Source organism: Solanum pennellii, chromosome 4 (genome assembly GCF_001406875.1).
Source record: "Solanum pennellii chromosome 4, SPENNV200".
In the NCBI taxonomy this organism is placed as follows: domain Eukaryota; kingdom Viridiplantae; phylum Streptophyta; class Magnoliopsida; order Solanales; family Solanaceae; genus Solanum; species Solanum pennellii.
In genome coordinates, this window is record NC_028640.1 from 3,270,993 (window position 1) to 3,288,167 (window position 17,175).

At 31.7% G+C, this 17,175-nt stretch overlaps 1 protein-coding gene across 1 annotated transcript; it reads right to left on the bottom strand.

Annotated features, from left to right (window-relative positions):
• Window positions 1-1,279: 1,279 nt before the first annotated feature.
• LOC107015819 lies at window positions 1,280-6,191 on the bottom strand. Its single transcript, XM_015216236.2, has 4 exons — window positions 5,473-6,191; window positions 3,770-3,931; window positions 2,917-3,606; window positions 1,280-2,627 (listed from the first exon to the last, which is right to left on the bottom strand). Exons 1-4 carry the CDS (start codon window positions 5,833-5,835, stop codon window positions 1,554-1,556), a joined length of 2,289 nt encoding a protein of 762 aa, XP_015071722.1. The 5' UTR covers window positions 5,836-6,191; the 3' UTR covers window positions 1,280-1,553.
• Between the last annotated feature and the right edge of the window lie 10,984 nt (window positions 6,192-17,175).

A 17,175-nucleotide genomic window follows, 5' to 3' on the forward strand; every position in this document is an offset into this window, starting at 1 on the left:
AAAGCTATTGCAAAACCTTTGTAAAAAAAAAGTACTTATTTTTACGAGTTGAGGTGTTTAAGCGAGTTTTAAGGAGAAAATAAGTGTTTTTGAATCGTAACAAAAGTTGAAAAAGTAGTTTAAGTTTGATAGAATACAAATTGCTACTAATATTGGAACTTTACTTGATGATTTTGATATTGATCATAAACATCTTAAATGGTAAGAGATCCTTCCTATATATAAGAAGAGAAAAATACTTAGTCACCAAGTAATTAGTTAGATTTTAATTAGATTAGTCTCATAGTAACTAAAAGTTATTTACTAATTATATTGTTACCAACCAAAACTTGTACTTCAAGTATAAATTAATATACATCTTATGTAAATACATGGACATTCACTTTTAATATTATTTGTAGCGGCGATTTTGACTATGTTGCTAAAATAACAATAGTTGAATGACTTTTCTGTTACAAAATAAAGTTGAGTGAATTGTAGTAATCAAAAAGCAGAGTGATGCCACTTGGGAAAACAGGATTAATAGTCAAGTATTACATGTCTCAGATTGACGCGGAACTAAGATTTAAAGTTTATGAATCTTGAATTTGTCATCGAACACATAACTCGTCTTTAGTTACTAGGTTTCCAACTAAATATTTATATAGAATGATTCCTATATAATACATAGTCTAAGCAAAAATTATTAGGTTCATCCGATCCCGTAGCTTATGATGTAGCTATACCTCTGCAAGGGGGCGTAACTTAGACAGACTACCTTGACGTGAACATAGATGGTTGATCTACGCCTTGAACCCGAGACCAGTCATAGAGAGACATATATGCAAACAGTGTTCCCTGACGCAAGCATCAATAACTGATTTCAAGGCTCGAACCCATGACCTTTGAGTCCCACGGAGACATATATGTAACAAACCTACCCTGATGCAAGCATCAACATTTGATTCCTTGCTCAAACCTTGTGACCTATAAGTCACACACAAACATATATATCCAAACAGCCTACCTTGATGCAATGTTGCAAACATCAATGGAACAACTAATTTCACGGCTCGGACTCGTGATCTATAGGCTATATAGATCACGCGTAGACAATTTCACTGTTGCTCCAAGTCCAAGTCCAGAGAAAAATGATTCTCCTAATGTACCCACAAGGGGGAAGATTACAAGAAAACTCAATTTGATTATGTTATAGCTCAATGAAGGAAATGAACTATAAGGATTCATTTACTCCATTTCTGAGCAAACATGATTTCAAATAAAGCAAAATAAACAACAATCAAGAGCAATGTGGAACTAATATATTCATTTAACTCAACTTCCCTCTTTGAGAGAATAAAAAAATGAGTACTCTTGAACAGTTCCATAGTCATTTACATTATCATTTCCCCCGTACAAGAAAGAAAAGACAAAGAAGATACCGAGCTAGTTACACTCATATACGAAAGAAAAAAAAGAAAAGGACTCTCCAGGGAGCGATAAACAGCAATTAGCTGTTCAAAATTCCTAAAATGATTAGCATTATGCATATACTCATAAAGCTTAATCGTTGCTTACTCTGATGTTGACGGTAGTATGGCCAAACTGTTAGCAGTCAGTCCTTGTGTAGACGATGACTCAAACTTCGGATCAAAGCTCGTTGTGTAATGGAATTCAATTTGTAGCCGTTGATGAAGGGGTGTCGATGCCATCAATCCTTTCTTTACATCAACTTGTAACTCCCTAATAGGGATTGCTGCCAAAAATCTCTTAATGTACTCTTTACATGCCTCTTTACCACTGTAAATGATTTCAGGTACCATGTCTTCCTGCATTTTGTCGGAGCCATTGGTAGAAATGACAAATTTTCCTTCATCAGCAGCTTCTTTGACATCGGATTTCTCTTTTCTATCGCTAGATGGCTTATCGTCTGATTGTTGAGACTCACTAGGTAACCGCATAACTGTTGTGTCTTTGTCGAATTTGAGGATATATGCCTGGTTACAACCCTCAAAAAGCCTCTCGCCCAGTGTGTCGATGATATAGTATGCATCTTTTTCGACCTTGAGGATAAAGAAGTGATCATTCCAACTCACAATGTAAACAAAGGACTTGCCATGACTGGGGGTTTCAGCAGATTTAGATATCTCGTCCCATATGTTGTCAAAAGACATGGCGCCATCAAGGAAGTCAAACCCCTCCTCTTCTTCGATTCCTTCAGGATGAAAGAACCCAATGAATGATTTTTCGGAGACGACTGAGAGTGAACGCACTTTCGCCTCCAGGACTGTCTCGAGGTCAAAATGCTTATCTGGGAAACGTTCCATGTAGGTCTTTTTTTCACAAAGATTCCTCCACTGCAGTGAGCCTTCCCGGATAAGACGATCAAGTTGGGACTTGATGGGCATATCCTTGGGATTGCAGTGGAACCAATCAGCTATGACAGCAACCAAGGCTGTACAAGCGCTTTCACCAGCAGCTCGTTCACTTCGTTGATCAATCGAAGCAAAGAATATCTGAGTCTGCAGCTTCATTTGTCCATCACGGCTTATTATCTCTTTCTGCTCCCAACTACCCACAGCAAAACAGTCATCTCCAAACTCGGAGATAGAAAATCGATTTGGAGAAGTTTCCTCAGATTTGTACCACTGCAAGAATTACACACATTGCTTAGAGGACTAGTTATGACATATACATGTTCAATCATGAACATGAAAACCTCAACAATATAGACTCTTGATACAACTATACAAGTAGAGAAGCTACTAAAGGAAGTTCTCAAGCTCAGTAAATCTTCAATACGACAGGCATATTGGTGTACAAGTATAATAGGTAGCAGATTGATTAGATCATGAAATGAAGATAATAAATGACACTATGCAAATTCTATTTAGATACTGGGACAATCAAACATGACAAGGAAAGCACAAAACGTACCCCCGAAGAAGATTCATCAGATGAGCAAAGCTGTCGACGATCAAAGTCTATATCATCTCCACCATCCTCTCCATAATGTTTCTTCAACAACGGCTCCCCCTTGGTTTTAGAAGATTTCAAACTCAACTTCCTCTTTTTCCAGGGGATAATGCTGCGTTTAGAACTCTGCTCTGCAGATTGATTTCGTAGTGCTGCAGTTGTATCCTCGGGGTACTTGTGCCTTGTGTCTGAAATATGATGGCTGTAGTGGACTAAATCCTCGTCGTCGCTGCTGCTGCTTGTGATTGAACAAATTGATCCACCAGCATGGTTTGCATAGACAAGTGTTTCATAACTGAATGACTTCTGAACACTTGTATCCTCCATTCCTTTCTCCGGTTCTCCTTCTTCTGAATCATCATCAAGTGAATCTGTATCCACTGGGTAAACATAATTGGGATCCTCACTTCTGACTGAGTTCCTTCCATCACTGCTGCTTTCCTCTTCATGAGATACCTTCTTGTGTCGCCCAATAGATAATGCCTTGAAAATTTTAACTTTCCGCAGACCTGCTTTTAAAGAAGAACCCTCATTTCTGTCTATCAACAAAACGTTTCCAGGATTTGGAGATACTGGAGCAGACATGATAAACTTTGGAATGTTCTCTGAAGCTTCGTTAGTGTTCCTCAATTCCACAAGGTTGAGCGATAGCTGTTGACATATGCAGGAACATGTCTTTAGGAAACAGTCACACACACACACACACACACACACATATACAACAAGTAGATGTGAAAGATTGATCAAATGATATATTCACGTTGCTGCAGGAATACGAGAGAGCAAACAAAAAGTATGCTTTAGTTTCTCTTACACAGAGTGAAAGGCACCTCTTGAATCTGCCAACAGAGGCTTCCAAAGGAACAAAAATTTCAATGCCGTCTTCTTTTTCTCCAGCTAATGAAGCAAAGTCTGCAAGGTTCAATGTCGCAGCAGCAAGTATGGGTACCTTCTGATCTGTTCCTTTGCTTGTACCCTGATTCAGAAGAAGTATGAATAAGTATTGTGTCAAGCAGCTCACGGAGAACCACATGGAAGGGAGTATACGAACAACGAATGGACACAAAAACAAGGAGTTCAATTGAGAAACTAGTGTAGATGAAAACTAAAACTGAAAATAAAGGAATGTTCTCTGAAGCAACAGGAAGTAATACACCCATGGATTGAAAAAAAAGGTGCAATTATCATGTACGACGAGATAGGTTCAAAGCAGTCAAAGAAACATGCAGCTAAGGACAATGTTGAGTCTATGGAAGAACAACAATTGCACGCTTCAGTCCCAAACAAGTTGGTGGATCGGCTATATGCATTTACTATTCCATTTAAGCTCAACTGATGTCATCATCATACCAAATAAGAGTAGAAATGAAAATAAAGTATAATATATATATAAATAAATAAAAACAACAACAACAATTATAAATATAATAATAATAATCACTTGCTACCATTTTTAATTAATAAGAGACTATGCCAATAATGTTTTTTTCCTTTCCAAAAAGTACAGTTGTATAAGTCCAAAGAACTATAGTAGGTCTCACCATCCACCATATAACATCAAAATAAATGACCCCAACAGGCTCAAAAAGTGTAATCCATTAAAAGGCAATTATTACATTCCAGAAGGCTTAAAAAGCATTTGGAATAGTATCTCAGTTGTTCAAAATTTTAGAGAGAAATATAACAAAGTTAAAACTCACTTTAAGCTATTAGCATATCCGAAAATTATATTGTGTATATATCGTACTTTAGGCGAAATTTCAGGGTTTTCCACTGTTAAACTCACTAAGTTTACCATTGGTGATAAAACTCAGTAAAAACCATATTGATGATGAATTTTATCAAGCAACTCTTTTTAAAATTTCTTTGAACAGGCTCATACATAAACTGCTGCAATATACTAATTACCATGATCAAATAATCGAAAACCAAGCATCAATTTAACCAATAAAGAAAACCAAATTCCTAATTTAAGGAAATCCAAGAAATTTATCATCCCGAATAGTTGTATGGACATGATCAGGATTCACAACACAACTATCAAGAGATTGTGCGTACGCAACCTTACCCCCACCTTATGAAGTTAAAGAGGTTGTTTCCGATAGACCCTCGCCCCTCGGCTCAAGTAAAGCAGAATCAAAAAGACAAGTGAGTAAAACAAATACACTAACGAAGAATTCATGCTAAAAACAATTAAGAAAAAGAACCATCATCTACAACAAAATGTACAATAACTAAAGCCAAAACAAATACCAGATATCATCTATAACAACATATTCGCTACAACAGCCAAGATCTCTTTGGAACCCGATTTTTCATGTTATGTTATAGTATATTATATGTTCACTATAACAACATTTCACTATAGCATCCAAAAAACATTATATCAAATTTTTTCAAGAGAAATGAACATGGAACTAATCAAATTCCCTAGAATTGGATTCCTTATCACTCAACAGCCAAAAACACAAAACATCATAATGATATAACAAAGGTAAAAATCAATCAAGAACTCACATTGAACACAGTAAACACAACTTCCCAAGGATGAAAAACACCATCTTTATAACCTGAAAAGTTACAAACACTTAAAAATTCCTCATTCCATTCAACAATCCCCTCATCTTCCTTTAAACACTCTTCTTTTGTAAAATTCTTCTGTACACTTTTCCGAGTAAAAGAGCTCAAATTCAAAGAAATCCCCTTTGTTGATCCCTTCCACTTAATTCCAACTCTCAATCTATCAAAATCTTGGACCCCCACATGCTTTTCTGACAAAAAGTTGAAACCTTTAATACAATTTACAGTAATCTTAGCCTCAAATTTCTTAGATAATAAAAGTGGAGGCCATGGCATCCACTTCATCAACTTAACAACCATTTTTTTTCACTTCAAATCCCCAAAATACTACAGACCCAAGAACAAGAAAATACCCAAAAAGATAAAAAAAGATCACTTTTTTGTCCTTTCAAGACTAAAAAGTGATCCAAGATTGCTATAAAGTATAAACCCAAATCAAGAAAATACAATAAAGATCACTCTTTTATGATTCTTATTGCTTAAAAAAGTGATCTTTCTTTGGATAATTGTGAGATTAAGAGTTGATAAAATGAGATTTAGAAGTGATTAGGTGTTGTATTAAGAGGGATTATGGAAGTTAGTTTGTAAACAAATGGCAGAGAGAGATAAAAGGAAGAGAAATTGTAGGCAGAGAGTGGCAGTGAAGAAAAAAAAAAGATCACAAGTAACGTCTCTATTTGTACTACTAAAGAAAGTGCATGTAGACACTATTTCTATCCTCGACGGAGAAATTCGTTTAAAAAAGAATGTCTCTTTTTTTCGTAAATTTTTATTTTCAACTTAGGACATACCATATTTATAACAACAACAATACTCCGCGAATAGTAATAGAGCCATAAATTTGAAATATAAAAAAGTAAACACATTAACGAGTCAGAGAGATTCAGAATATACTATGTATATTACATAAAAAATAATTCTAATCATGTATAAATAATGTAATTTTCCGCTAAAGAGGTTTGAAGGTACGTTTTGATTGTATAAATAATGTAATTTTCCGCTAAAGAGGTTTGAAGGTACATTTTGGATGGTTGGTAGCTCCGTCCCCGTATATGAAATTTTATAAGTAGAGTTTGGAAATATAAAGTATATGCAAACCTTTTTACTATCTTCGCATTCATAAAATGAAATGATATTTAATACATTTTACGGATATTTGATTTAAGATCATAAAATTTAAAAATAATTTTATTTTTTAAAATTTCATGTCAAGTCAAAACGTAATCAAATTAAAATGAAGGGTATTATTTCTTTTCTTATTTTGGTGAATTAGTTTACATTTGAGGGGATTTTTCCAATGTGAATTTGCCATGTGTGAAACTAAAAATACATTATTATTTTTGTGTAGAGATTCTTTTTCTTTTTTGATTTTTTCTTATTTAGTTAATTATTTTACGTTTAAGGAAAAAAAAATCCAATAATACATTTGGAATTACTAAAATATCTTAAAACTTAAAAGATCATATTATATTCTTCTAAAATTATAAATTGCCAATAAAATATGATTCTTTCATTTTTAGAGAACGCTTAAATTTGCATCACTTAATTGTGAATTTTGATTTTATTCCATTTTTGTGAATTTCTTTACATGTAAGGAAAAACAGGTACAAATGCTACGTACATTTAAGATTACTATAATTATAATATATATATATTTTTTAAAATTTGAGATAATTCGTCATTGTTATAACTTCTGTCAGTGTACTGGGTAAATTTTCAACTGTGCAATAGCCTGTAACTCGCACAGGACGTGTAAATCGCATTAGGAAAACCTATGTGACAGGCTCGACTCGAAAGGCATTGAGGGGGGATTGATCACGCGTCATTCACTCCAAACCAACTGATTCATCCCGAACAACATATGTTATCTTTCTAAACTAAGAATTACAAATAAATTCCGTCATTCTTAGGCAACGTGGTACTTGTCCCCTAACTAATTGCGGACCAGACACCAAGCGAGAAATAAATATTTCGTCATAAGAATAAATTAATTTGGTTTCGTCAAGCGAATTAAACCAAAATGATTTTGAAAAAAAAAAAAAGCAACTCAAAAGTTAAGTATTCACAAATATTTCTTAAAAAAAAAAGAAGAAACTATTCAAATCACACTGACTTTTCTAACAAAATTAAATTTCCAAAAATAAACAAAACTAAAACCTAAAAAATAAAATAATGTCTGGATTTATTTAAAGTATTGATCTTATGGACGTTAACTGGTACCTAACCCTACGATATTAAATAATAGAAAACACGTTTCGTATCGTCAAGAATTGTGATAAGATGATTGAAATTTCTAAATATTTAATTAAATATCTCGAATTAAAATCATGATAACATAAAAATGTATAGTGCTTGTAACATGGTCTAGGCCTAAGGAACAAAATAATAACCCTTGATGGGGTTTTATGAATCATAAATCTAAATTAGTTAAAACAGTAAATTTTATATACCGAATAATTAAAAAAAAAACAATAAAGAAAAACGTACGTGTTGAATATGTCAAACAAATGTTGTCGATATTAGGCCAGTAAGGAAAGCCAAGAATATATATAGTTGTACATTAAAAAAATAAGAATTTATCCAAATTAAGATTCTTCATTATTATACATGTTTAAAATTGATCGAACAATTGGAATTTATCTTTAAAACGATGTTTAAATATTCTGAATATAGTTTTAAATGAATCTTTATATCGCACGTATATTCGAATGTAAAATGCAACATGTCCATGTGACATCAGTAAGGATTGTGATAATTGGTTGAACAATTGGAATTTGTATTGAATATAATGTTTAATTATTCTGGATATATAGAGTTTTAAATGAATCTCCATATATTCTAAATATAGTTTTAAATGAATCTTTATATCGCACGTATATTCAAATGTAAAATGCAACATGTCCATGTGACATCAATAAAGATTGTGATAATTGGTTGAACAATTAAAATTTGTCTTAAAAACAATGTTTAATTATTCTGGATATATTGAGTTTTAAATAAATCTCTATGTCGCAGAATTTATGTCTCATATATGTGCATGTGACATTGACAAGGATTGTGATAATTGGTTGAACAACTGAAATTTGTTTTAAAATGATGTTTAATTATTCTAGATATATAGAGTTTTAAATAAATTTCCATGTTACGAAATTTATGTTGCATATCGAAAAAGTATATTTGAATTCGGTAGTACAATGTGCAATATGTGCACGTAATATCAACAAAGATTATTACGATGTAATATAAAATATGATCTTTTCTACTCTAGCAATGAATCTCGAGATTTAAATCTTGAAAATAAGAAAAATTTATAAGATATAATTCCTCTTGAAAGAATTTTATTATATTATATGAATCTTAATTAATTAATTATAACTTCACGCGAATATATATAACACCAAATTTTTTTAAAAAAAAAAACACATGATTTATAGACTATTCATATTTTGATTTCTAACCATATGTATTTATCAATAAAAATTCTAGTTTAATTTGAGCATTATAGAGACCACAAATTTTAAGTTATGGCCCTCTATGGTGGGGCTATTTATGACTAGAAAATAGATCAAATTTAATATTTGAATTAACTAATCTTCTTATAGATAATTTAATTTCTCAAATATTTTTTCAACTAATAGTTATAAAATCAAATTCTAAGAATTATTGGGACATTCGATTTTTATTTCCTTTGGGATTAATCGGTTAAAGTTGACATTAATTTTTAAAACGATCATTTATTCTTTCTGAAATGTTTAATTTAGTCAATATTTTCATTAATGTGAGCAATAAGAATAGATTCGAAAGGGGAAAATGATTCTATTCGTTTTCTAAAACGTTAAATATTTTAAAACAAATTTAATTTTACCACAAAAAAAATATATACTCCAAAATCATTAGGATCTGAGGGAGTGAATTACTATTTATTTATTTATTTTGCAATAATGGTGACTTGTACATTCATAAATTTAAAATAAATAATTGAGAATTGTAATCCCTTTTATTATAAGTGTAATTAATAATTAGAAGATCTAAATGTGATTAATTGTCACTTATAACCAAAAAAAAAACTAAACGTATTCATCTGAATCGAATAAATAAAAAATTTTAGCGCTTAATTAAAAATTTCAAATTTACATTTTGAAATTATATTTTTGGGTAAAAAAAAAGAGAAGAAAAAAGAAAGTAGTATGTTGAATAGACCATTTATAATGCAAAAAATATTACACTTTCCATAAGGTGCATGATCCTATTTTAATTTTTAATTCTTTTTTTTTCCTTCCACTCATTTAATTATTGGGTCCAAACTAAAAAAAAAAAAAAGAAAAGAAAAAAGTGTCAATATAATTATTGGATTATTATCTATGACAAGGCAAATAAAATGTGAAAAAAATTGCCAATAAATTCTCTTTTGAGTATGTGGACATTAATTTGTAGTACCATTAAGTGGACAACAAGTACTTTAGTATTCAATTTTATTAAAAATAATGATATATTCGGTATAATTTCACGAGTAAAATTTAAGATTTTTTTAAAAAAAATTAAGGAGAGTAAAGTGTATGTATAGATTATTTTTTATTTGAAAAGAAAAAGAAAAGATATTTTCAATAGATTCTTATTTCAAAGAAAATATCTAAATCTGTTCTAAAAGAAATATTAATCCTAAAAGAAGTCATGATAAAATAATCCTAAATAGTATTCAATTTTATATGATACTACTTTTTTAAAAATAATTTTGATATTATTTTTTTATTTTTTTACTTTAATAGTTTCAATTTTCCAATTATGTGCATTGCATTTATCTTTTTTGTAACATTAAAGAAAAAAATAATAAATAAGTTTTTAATTTATTAATATAATTTTGATAAATAAAATTACTTAATACTTATTTATTAATAAAAATGAAAAATATACAATGAAATTAATTAAAATACGCATAAATTATTCCGAATATCACGATTCTAAAAATATTATCTTTTTGGAATACACAAAAAATGTGAAATTCCAACTTATCCAAATTCACGAATGCAGCTGTATATATATTTATATATCTCTCCAGCACAGACACAGCTTTAAATCTATCTACTTTCACATTTATTATTATTTGGATAATTAAAAAAAATTATTATAATATTTATTTTATTTTTAAAAAATTGAATTTTGTATACGGAAATTCATAATGATATTTATTTAATTAACAATTACCTTTCTTGTCAAGATAAATCATAAATTAAAATAATTTAACAAATTTTTGTGATTTTTTTAAATGAAAATTAAAATTAAAAAAACATAAATAGCAGCCGCCTTTTAAAAAAGAGATTTTATTAAGAAACCAAAAAAATAATATATAACCGACCTTTTATTTTTATCCACACACATGAGTTCTACAAAAACACCTTTTTCTAGGTATGTGGGATTATTTGAATTAAATAATTTATTGATATTTAATAAGTATTTAAAAAACAATATAATAATAATAATAGTAAGAATAATAATAACAGTTAATTAGAGTTATGCGGTTATTAATAAGATATAAATTAGATATTTGAAAATTTATTTATAGGATTATTTAGTTATTTCACCTTTCTTGTGCATAAAACTATACATAAATTCTAATAACTTATAGGAAAAATTTACATGAATTAATACATTTTAAAAAATAATTACTGATTTTAGCGATACTTTTTGTTTATTATCATTTATAGTAATACTGTGATATATCTTTAATATGTATTAAAAGTGAATTATGTATGCAATACATTTGAATTATAATTGTTTTTGAATATCTTATGTTTGTTTGGTAAAAAATTGTCACATTGTATTATAAGTGTATTAAAATGTGTGATAAATGTATTATCCACCATTAAAACTTGTATTATATGTGAATAATAAATTGTTCTTTGTAATATGTATTAAACTTCTATTATATATAAATTAAAAGTGATCGAGTGAAAAAAAATGTTATTGCTATAAATGGTATATTTTTTTTATTATAGTATATTTATGTATGTTTTCCTAACTTATATGCATATTAGTTGTGAGGTTTTAAAATTACAAATATCAAAATATCGAATTAATTTTATACATAATCGTAATCATTTACTAAATATAATATCACTTATACAAATTCTTATACATTTTTTTTTTTTTGCTACCGAATGACCCCTTCACTAATATATATATTTAATTTTGCACTAAAATATAACTATTTTTTTATTCTGTTTTTCGAATGATGACTAAAAACTTAGAGTACACCCAAAAATTAATAATCTCAACTCACTTAATTAGAATAAATAAATGATATTATAGGATTAAAATTTATATAAATTTGAGGTTGTTAAAATGGAGCATTTACAGGGCCACTTTTATTTTCTCCACCACAATTTTTTTTTGTAATTTGTAAATATTCCAATGTTATCAACCATGCTTTTTAAATGTTAAATGGTTGGTATAAGCTTTATTTATTAATTTATTCGTTGACTAAGTAATCATCATTATTTTTAAAATTTGAATGGTCGAACTTTACCATTAATTAAGCAACCATTGACAATAATAAGTACAAAAGACAAACAAATTTCATTTGGAGCTGATATACCCCTGGTTATGAAAGTAGCTTATATATGTCCTTACTGTCATACAAACGGCTCACATATACCCCTGTCGTTAAAAAATGTCTCACATATACCCTTTTGTTGATATTTATATATGTAAACAACTAGTTAGTTATTAGTTACAGCTCTTCAATTAGTTAGTTATATTTCCATTAGTTAGTTATTAGTTACATTTCCATTAGTTAGTTAGAAATTGGTTAGTTGTTAATACTCTGTTAGTTGGCTATATAAATGGCTACTGCAGATTCATTGTAAGTATTACTTTGTATTGTGTTTTCCACAACTTTTATCAATTCAGATCACAGAAGAGTTCTATCTCTTCTTTTTCACTTCTTCTTCTCTTCTTCCTTAAGCTCCATCAATGGAGATCTTCCAAAAGTGTGCAGCCTGTTCTTTTGTTTAACATGGTATCAGAGCAGGTGTAGATCACTGTTCTTCTCATCTCTGAAAATCGAGTTCATCTCCTTATCGATTTCTGCACTCATCTGAAGATCGAATTCCTCTTCTTATAGATTTCAGTGTGTTCTGTTATCTTCTTCTTGTTGATTTCTTCAGTACTCTGTCTTTTGTTTCCTGTAAATCGAATTCACCATGGTTGAAGTTTCTGGCCAATCTTCCACATCAGGAACAGGAGGAACAGGAGGGAACATAATTGATATTAGTAACCCTCTCTACATACATCCATCTGACAATCCAAGTTTGACCCTAGTTCCAGTAGCTTTCGAAGGAATTGGTTATCGATCATGGCGACGAGGTGTGATGAGATCGTTATCTGTGAAAAACAAATTAGGATTCATTACTGGAGAGTTCAAACGCCCTTCTTCAACATCTCCACAATATTGTCAATGGGAGAGATGTGATAACATGGTAATATCTTGGATCCTAAATTCTCTTAGCAAAGATATTGCAGACAGTGTAGAGTATGTTTCTGATGCAGTAGAACTATGGAAAGAGTTAGAAGATCGATATGATCAAACGAATGGTGCCAAATTGTTTCAAATTCAAAGGGATATAAATGATCTAAGTCAGGGAGTTCTTGATGTTACTGTGTACTACACTAGGATGAAGAAGCTCTGGGAGGAGTTGAGTAATCTGAGTATCAAAAACCAGTGTAGTTGTGCTTGTAGCTGTGGAGGTAAAGAAATTATGCACAAGGCTGAACAAGATCGAAGATTGATTCAATTTTTAATGGGGCTTAATGAAGTCTATACTGTTATTAGAGGTAATATTCTGATGATGAATCCACTACCATCCATGGCTCAAGCCTTTGCATTACTTGTACAAGAAGAGAAACAAAGGGAGTTTAAGCCACATAGTCAAATGTTTGCTGAAGGAAGTTCAATGAATTCATCCATACGTGGTGGTTCATCTAATCCATCAGGTGGAAGGTTAAATTCTGCCAATACCAGTTCATCAAACTCAACAGGAGGAAGAGTATTCAGAACAAATTATGCACCAAGCAATTATCCTGCAAACAATAGGCCTAGACCTTTTTGTGAACATTGCAAGAGATCAGGGCATGTTATTGATAAATGTTACAAGTTACATGGCTATCCCAATCAAAATAACTCATCTAATGGTCAAGGTGTTAATCAGAATCAAAGGGTACAGACCAATTACAATGCAAGTAATAGGTATTCTAGAGGTAAAGGAGTGGTGGCATCTAATGTCTTTGCAGAATCATCAATGGGAAAAGCTGATGCTCATACAGCCTGTAGTGCTAATCTCACCAATGAACAATGTGGTCAACTTATTAATCTGTTGCAACACATTCAATTAGGACAGCCTGAAGATGTTGATTCTGAGGAACAAGTGACTTGTGGAGCTGCAAACTTTGCAGGTATGATAGCTTGCAACTCATCCATTGATTTTGATAAGCTGTCGTGTGGTTGTCTCAAATCAAGGACTGACTTATGGATACTGGATTCAGGAGCTACACACCACATGACCTTTAACATCAACCATCTTTCACATATTACTAATCTACCATATCCTCTGTTAGTTAAATTGCCAAATGGATACAAAGTTAAGGTGACTAAAGTTGGAGATGTTAGAATAAATGACATGATCACATTGTTCAAAGTTCTTTTTATCCCTTCCTTTAAATACAATTTAATTTCTATTAGTTCCTTGTCTCTACATCTCAACTGTACTGCATCATTCTCTAACTCATCTTGTACCTTGCAGGGCCCTTCAATGAAGAGGCCTCTGGAGATTGGTAGAGAACAAGATGGATTGTACTTCCTTTGCTCAGATTGTTTGAAAAAGAAAAAAGACAGTCCATTCATTTCACAGGTCTCATCTTCAATGTCTTGTTCTTCTCACAACAATAAGATAGACTCTCAGTGTCAATGTTTCTCTCATTCTTGCAGTACCATCAATCATTCTTTTTATCCTTTGTTCAATTCTCAGAATGTTAAATCAGCTGTAATGAACACAATTCCTAGTGACACTGATAATGTACTTTCTGATTCTGTACCTCTTTTATCTCATGATTCTTGTAATGATTTGTTATGGCATTATAGACTTGGGCATGTACCTTTTATAAAGATGAAAGGGATTACATCCATTCCTGTAGTTTTTTCATCTAAACAGCCTTTTACATGCAATATTTGCCCTATGGCCAGACAAACTAGACTTTCTTTTCCACCTAAGACTCATAATACATCAAAGATTTTTGAACTTCTGCATATAGACCTATGGGGTCCTTATCATGTGCCTACTCATGACAATTTTAAATACTTCATTACCTTAGTTGATGACTTTAGTAGAACTACTTGGACACATTTGTTGAGTTGCAAAAGCAATGCTTTACACATTGTGAAATCTTTTGTTAATATGGTAGAAAATCAGTTTAAAACAAGTATTCAAACAATAAGATCAGATAATGGTCTTGAGTTTGTGAATCAAGAATCTATCCTTTATTTTCAATCCAAAGGAATATTACATCAGAAATCTTGTCCTTATACACCACAACAAAATGGTGTGGTAGAGAGGAAGCATAAGTATCTACTAGAAACAGCTAGAGCTCTTCTTTTCCATTCCAAATTACCTACTGAGTATTGGGGAGAATGCATTCTTACTGCCACATATATAATCAATAGACTCCCTTCTGCATATCTTCACAATAAGTGTCCCTTTTCTATACTGTATAATCAAGAACCCCAATATTCTCACATGAAAAGTTTTGGCTGTCTTTGTTTTCCTACTACACCCAAACATCAAAGAAATAAGTTTGAACCTAGAGCTACACCTCATGTATTCCTAGGATATCCTTTTGGAGTTAAAGGTTATAAGGTGTTAAATTTGAGCAGCAAGAAAATACATATTTCTAGAGATGTTGTGTTCCATGAAACAGTATTTCCTTTTTCCAGTATGTTCAATTCTCCTGTCAAGTTAAGTTCTACATTTGATAATGTTTTTTTTGACAATGATAATATTGATCTCACTTCTCCAGAACCTGAACAATGTGATCCCATTTTGACTACTTCTCCTTCACCAAACCTCACACCCTCAGAATATGATCCTCCCATCAGAAAATCTACTAGATCTCATAAGCCTCCAGTTTATCTTAAAGACTATATGACCTCTTTACATGCCTCTTTTTCACATCACCATCATATAGCTTCTACATCCTTGTATCCTGACAGTCAGTCACTTATATTGAGTGTGTCACATGATTGTGAACCATCATCATTTAATGAGGCTGCAATGAATCCTGCTTGGCAAGATGCAATGACACAAGAGTTGACTGCATTACATGACAATGATACTTGGGAACTTATGCCACTTCCTACTGGTAAAAAGGCTATTGGATGTAGATGGGTTTATAAGGTAAAACATAAGGCTGATGGGAGTATAGAAAGGTACAAAGCAAGGCTAGTTGTAAAGGGTTACACTCAGCATTATGGAGTAGATTATACAGAGACATTCTCTCCAGTTATCAAAATGACAACTGTGAGAGTTTTGATAGCCACTGCTGTAAAGAAGCACTGGAATATATACCAGTTGGATGTTAATAATGCCTTTCTTCATGGAGAGCTGCATGAAGAAGTATATATGGATATTCCACAGGGATTGGATGTTACAACTAAAGGCATGGTTTGTAAGCTCAACAAGTCCCTATATGGATTAAAACAGGCCAGCAGACAGTGGTATGCTAAGTTGTCTGATGCCTTGAAGTCTAGGGGATACACTAACTCCTTAAATGACTACTCTTTGTTCTATAGAAAACAAGGTCCTTCCACTGTGTTTATAGCTGTATATGTAGATGATATTCTACTTACTGGAAATGATGCTGAAGAAATTGATCAGTTAAAGAACTATCTTCATAACCAATTCAAAATCAAGGATTTGGGAAAGCTGCACTATTTTTTGGGCCTGGAAGTATTATATACAGAAGCTGGAATGCTTATCTCTCAGAGAAAATTTGTACTTGATCTTCTCAAAGAGTATGACTGCACAACATACTCTAGTCTTGCTTCTCCTCTTGACTCTACAATCAAGCTCAAAGCCAATGAAGGGAAACTTCTGGAGAATCCTAAGTCATATAGAAAGTTGATTGGAAAGTTAAATTTCCTCACCAATACAAGATTAGATATTGCATATGGAGTACAGCATCTGAGTCAGTTCATGCAGGAACCTAGAGAGCCTCATTTGCAGGCTGCATATCATCTACTTAGGTACCTTAAAAAGGATCCAACCTTGGGTTTACTCATGTCTTCTACTAATGATTACCAGGTCCAAGCCTTTTGTGACTCAGACTGGGCATCCTGTCCTGACTCAAGGAAGTCTGTTACTGGTTATATTGTGTTGTTGGGATCAAGTCCTGTCAGCTGGAAATCGAAGAAACAAGAAACTATATCCCTATCTTCAGCTGAAGCTGAATATAGGTCCATTAGAAAAGTAGTAGGGGAATTGGTATGGTTAAGCAGATTGTTTGAAGAGCTAACTGTGCCATGTGCTAGTCCTTTTCCTGTTTTCTGTGATAGCCAGTCAGCATTACAAATTGCCAAGAATCCTGTGTTCCATG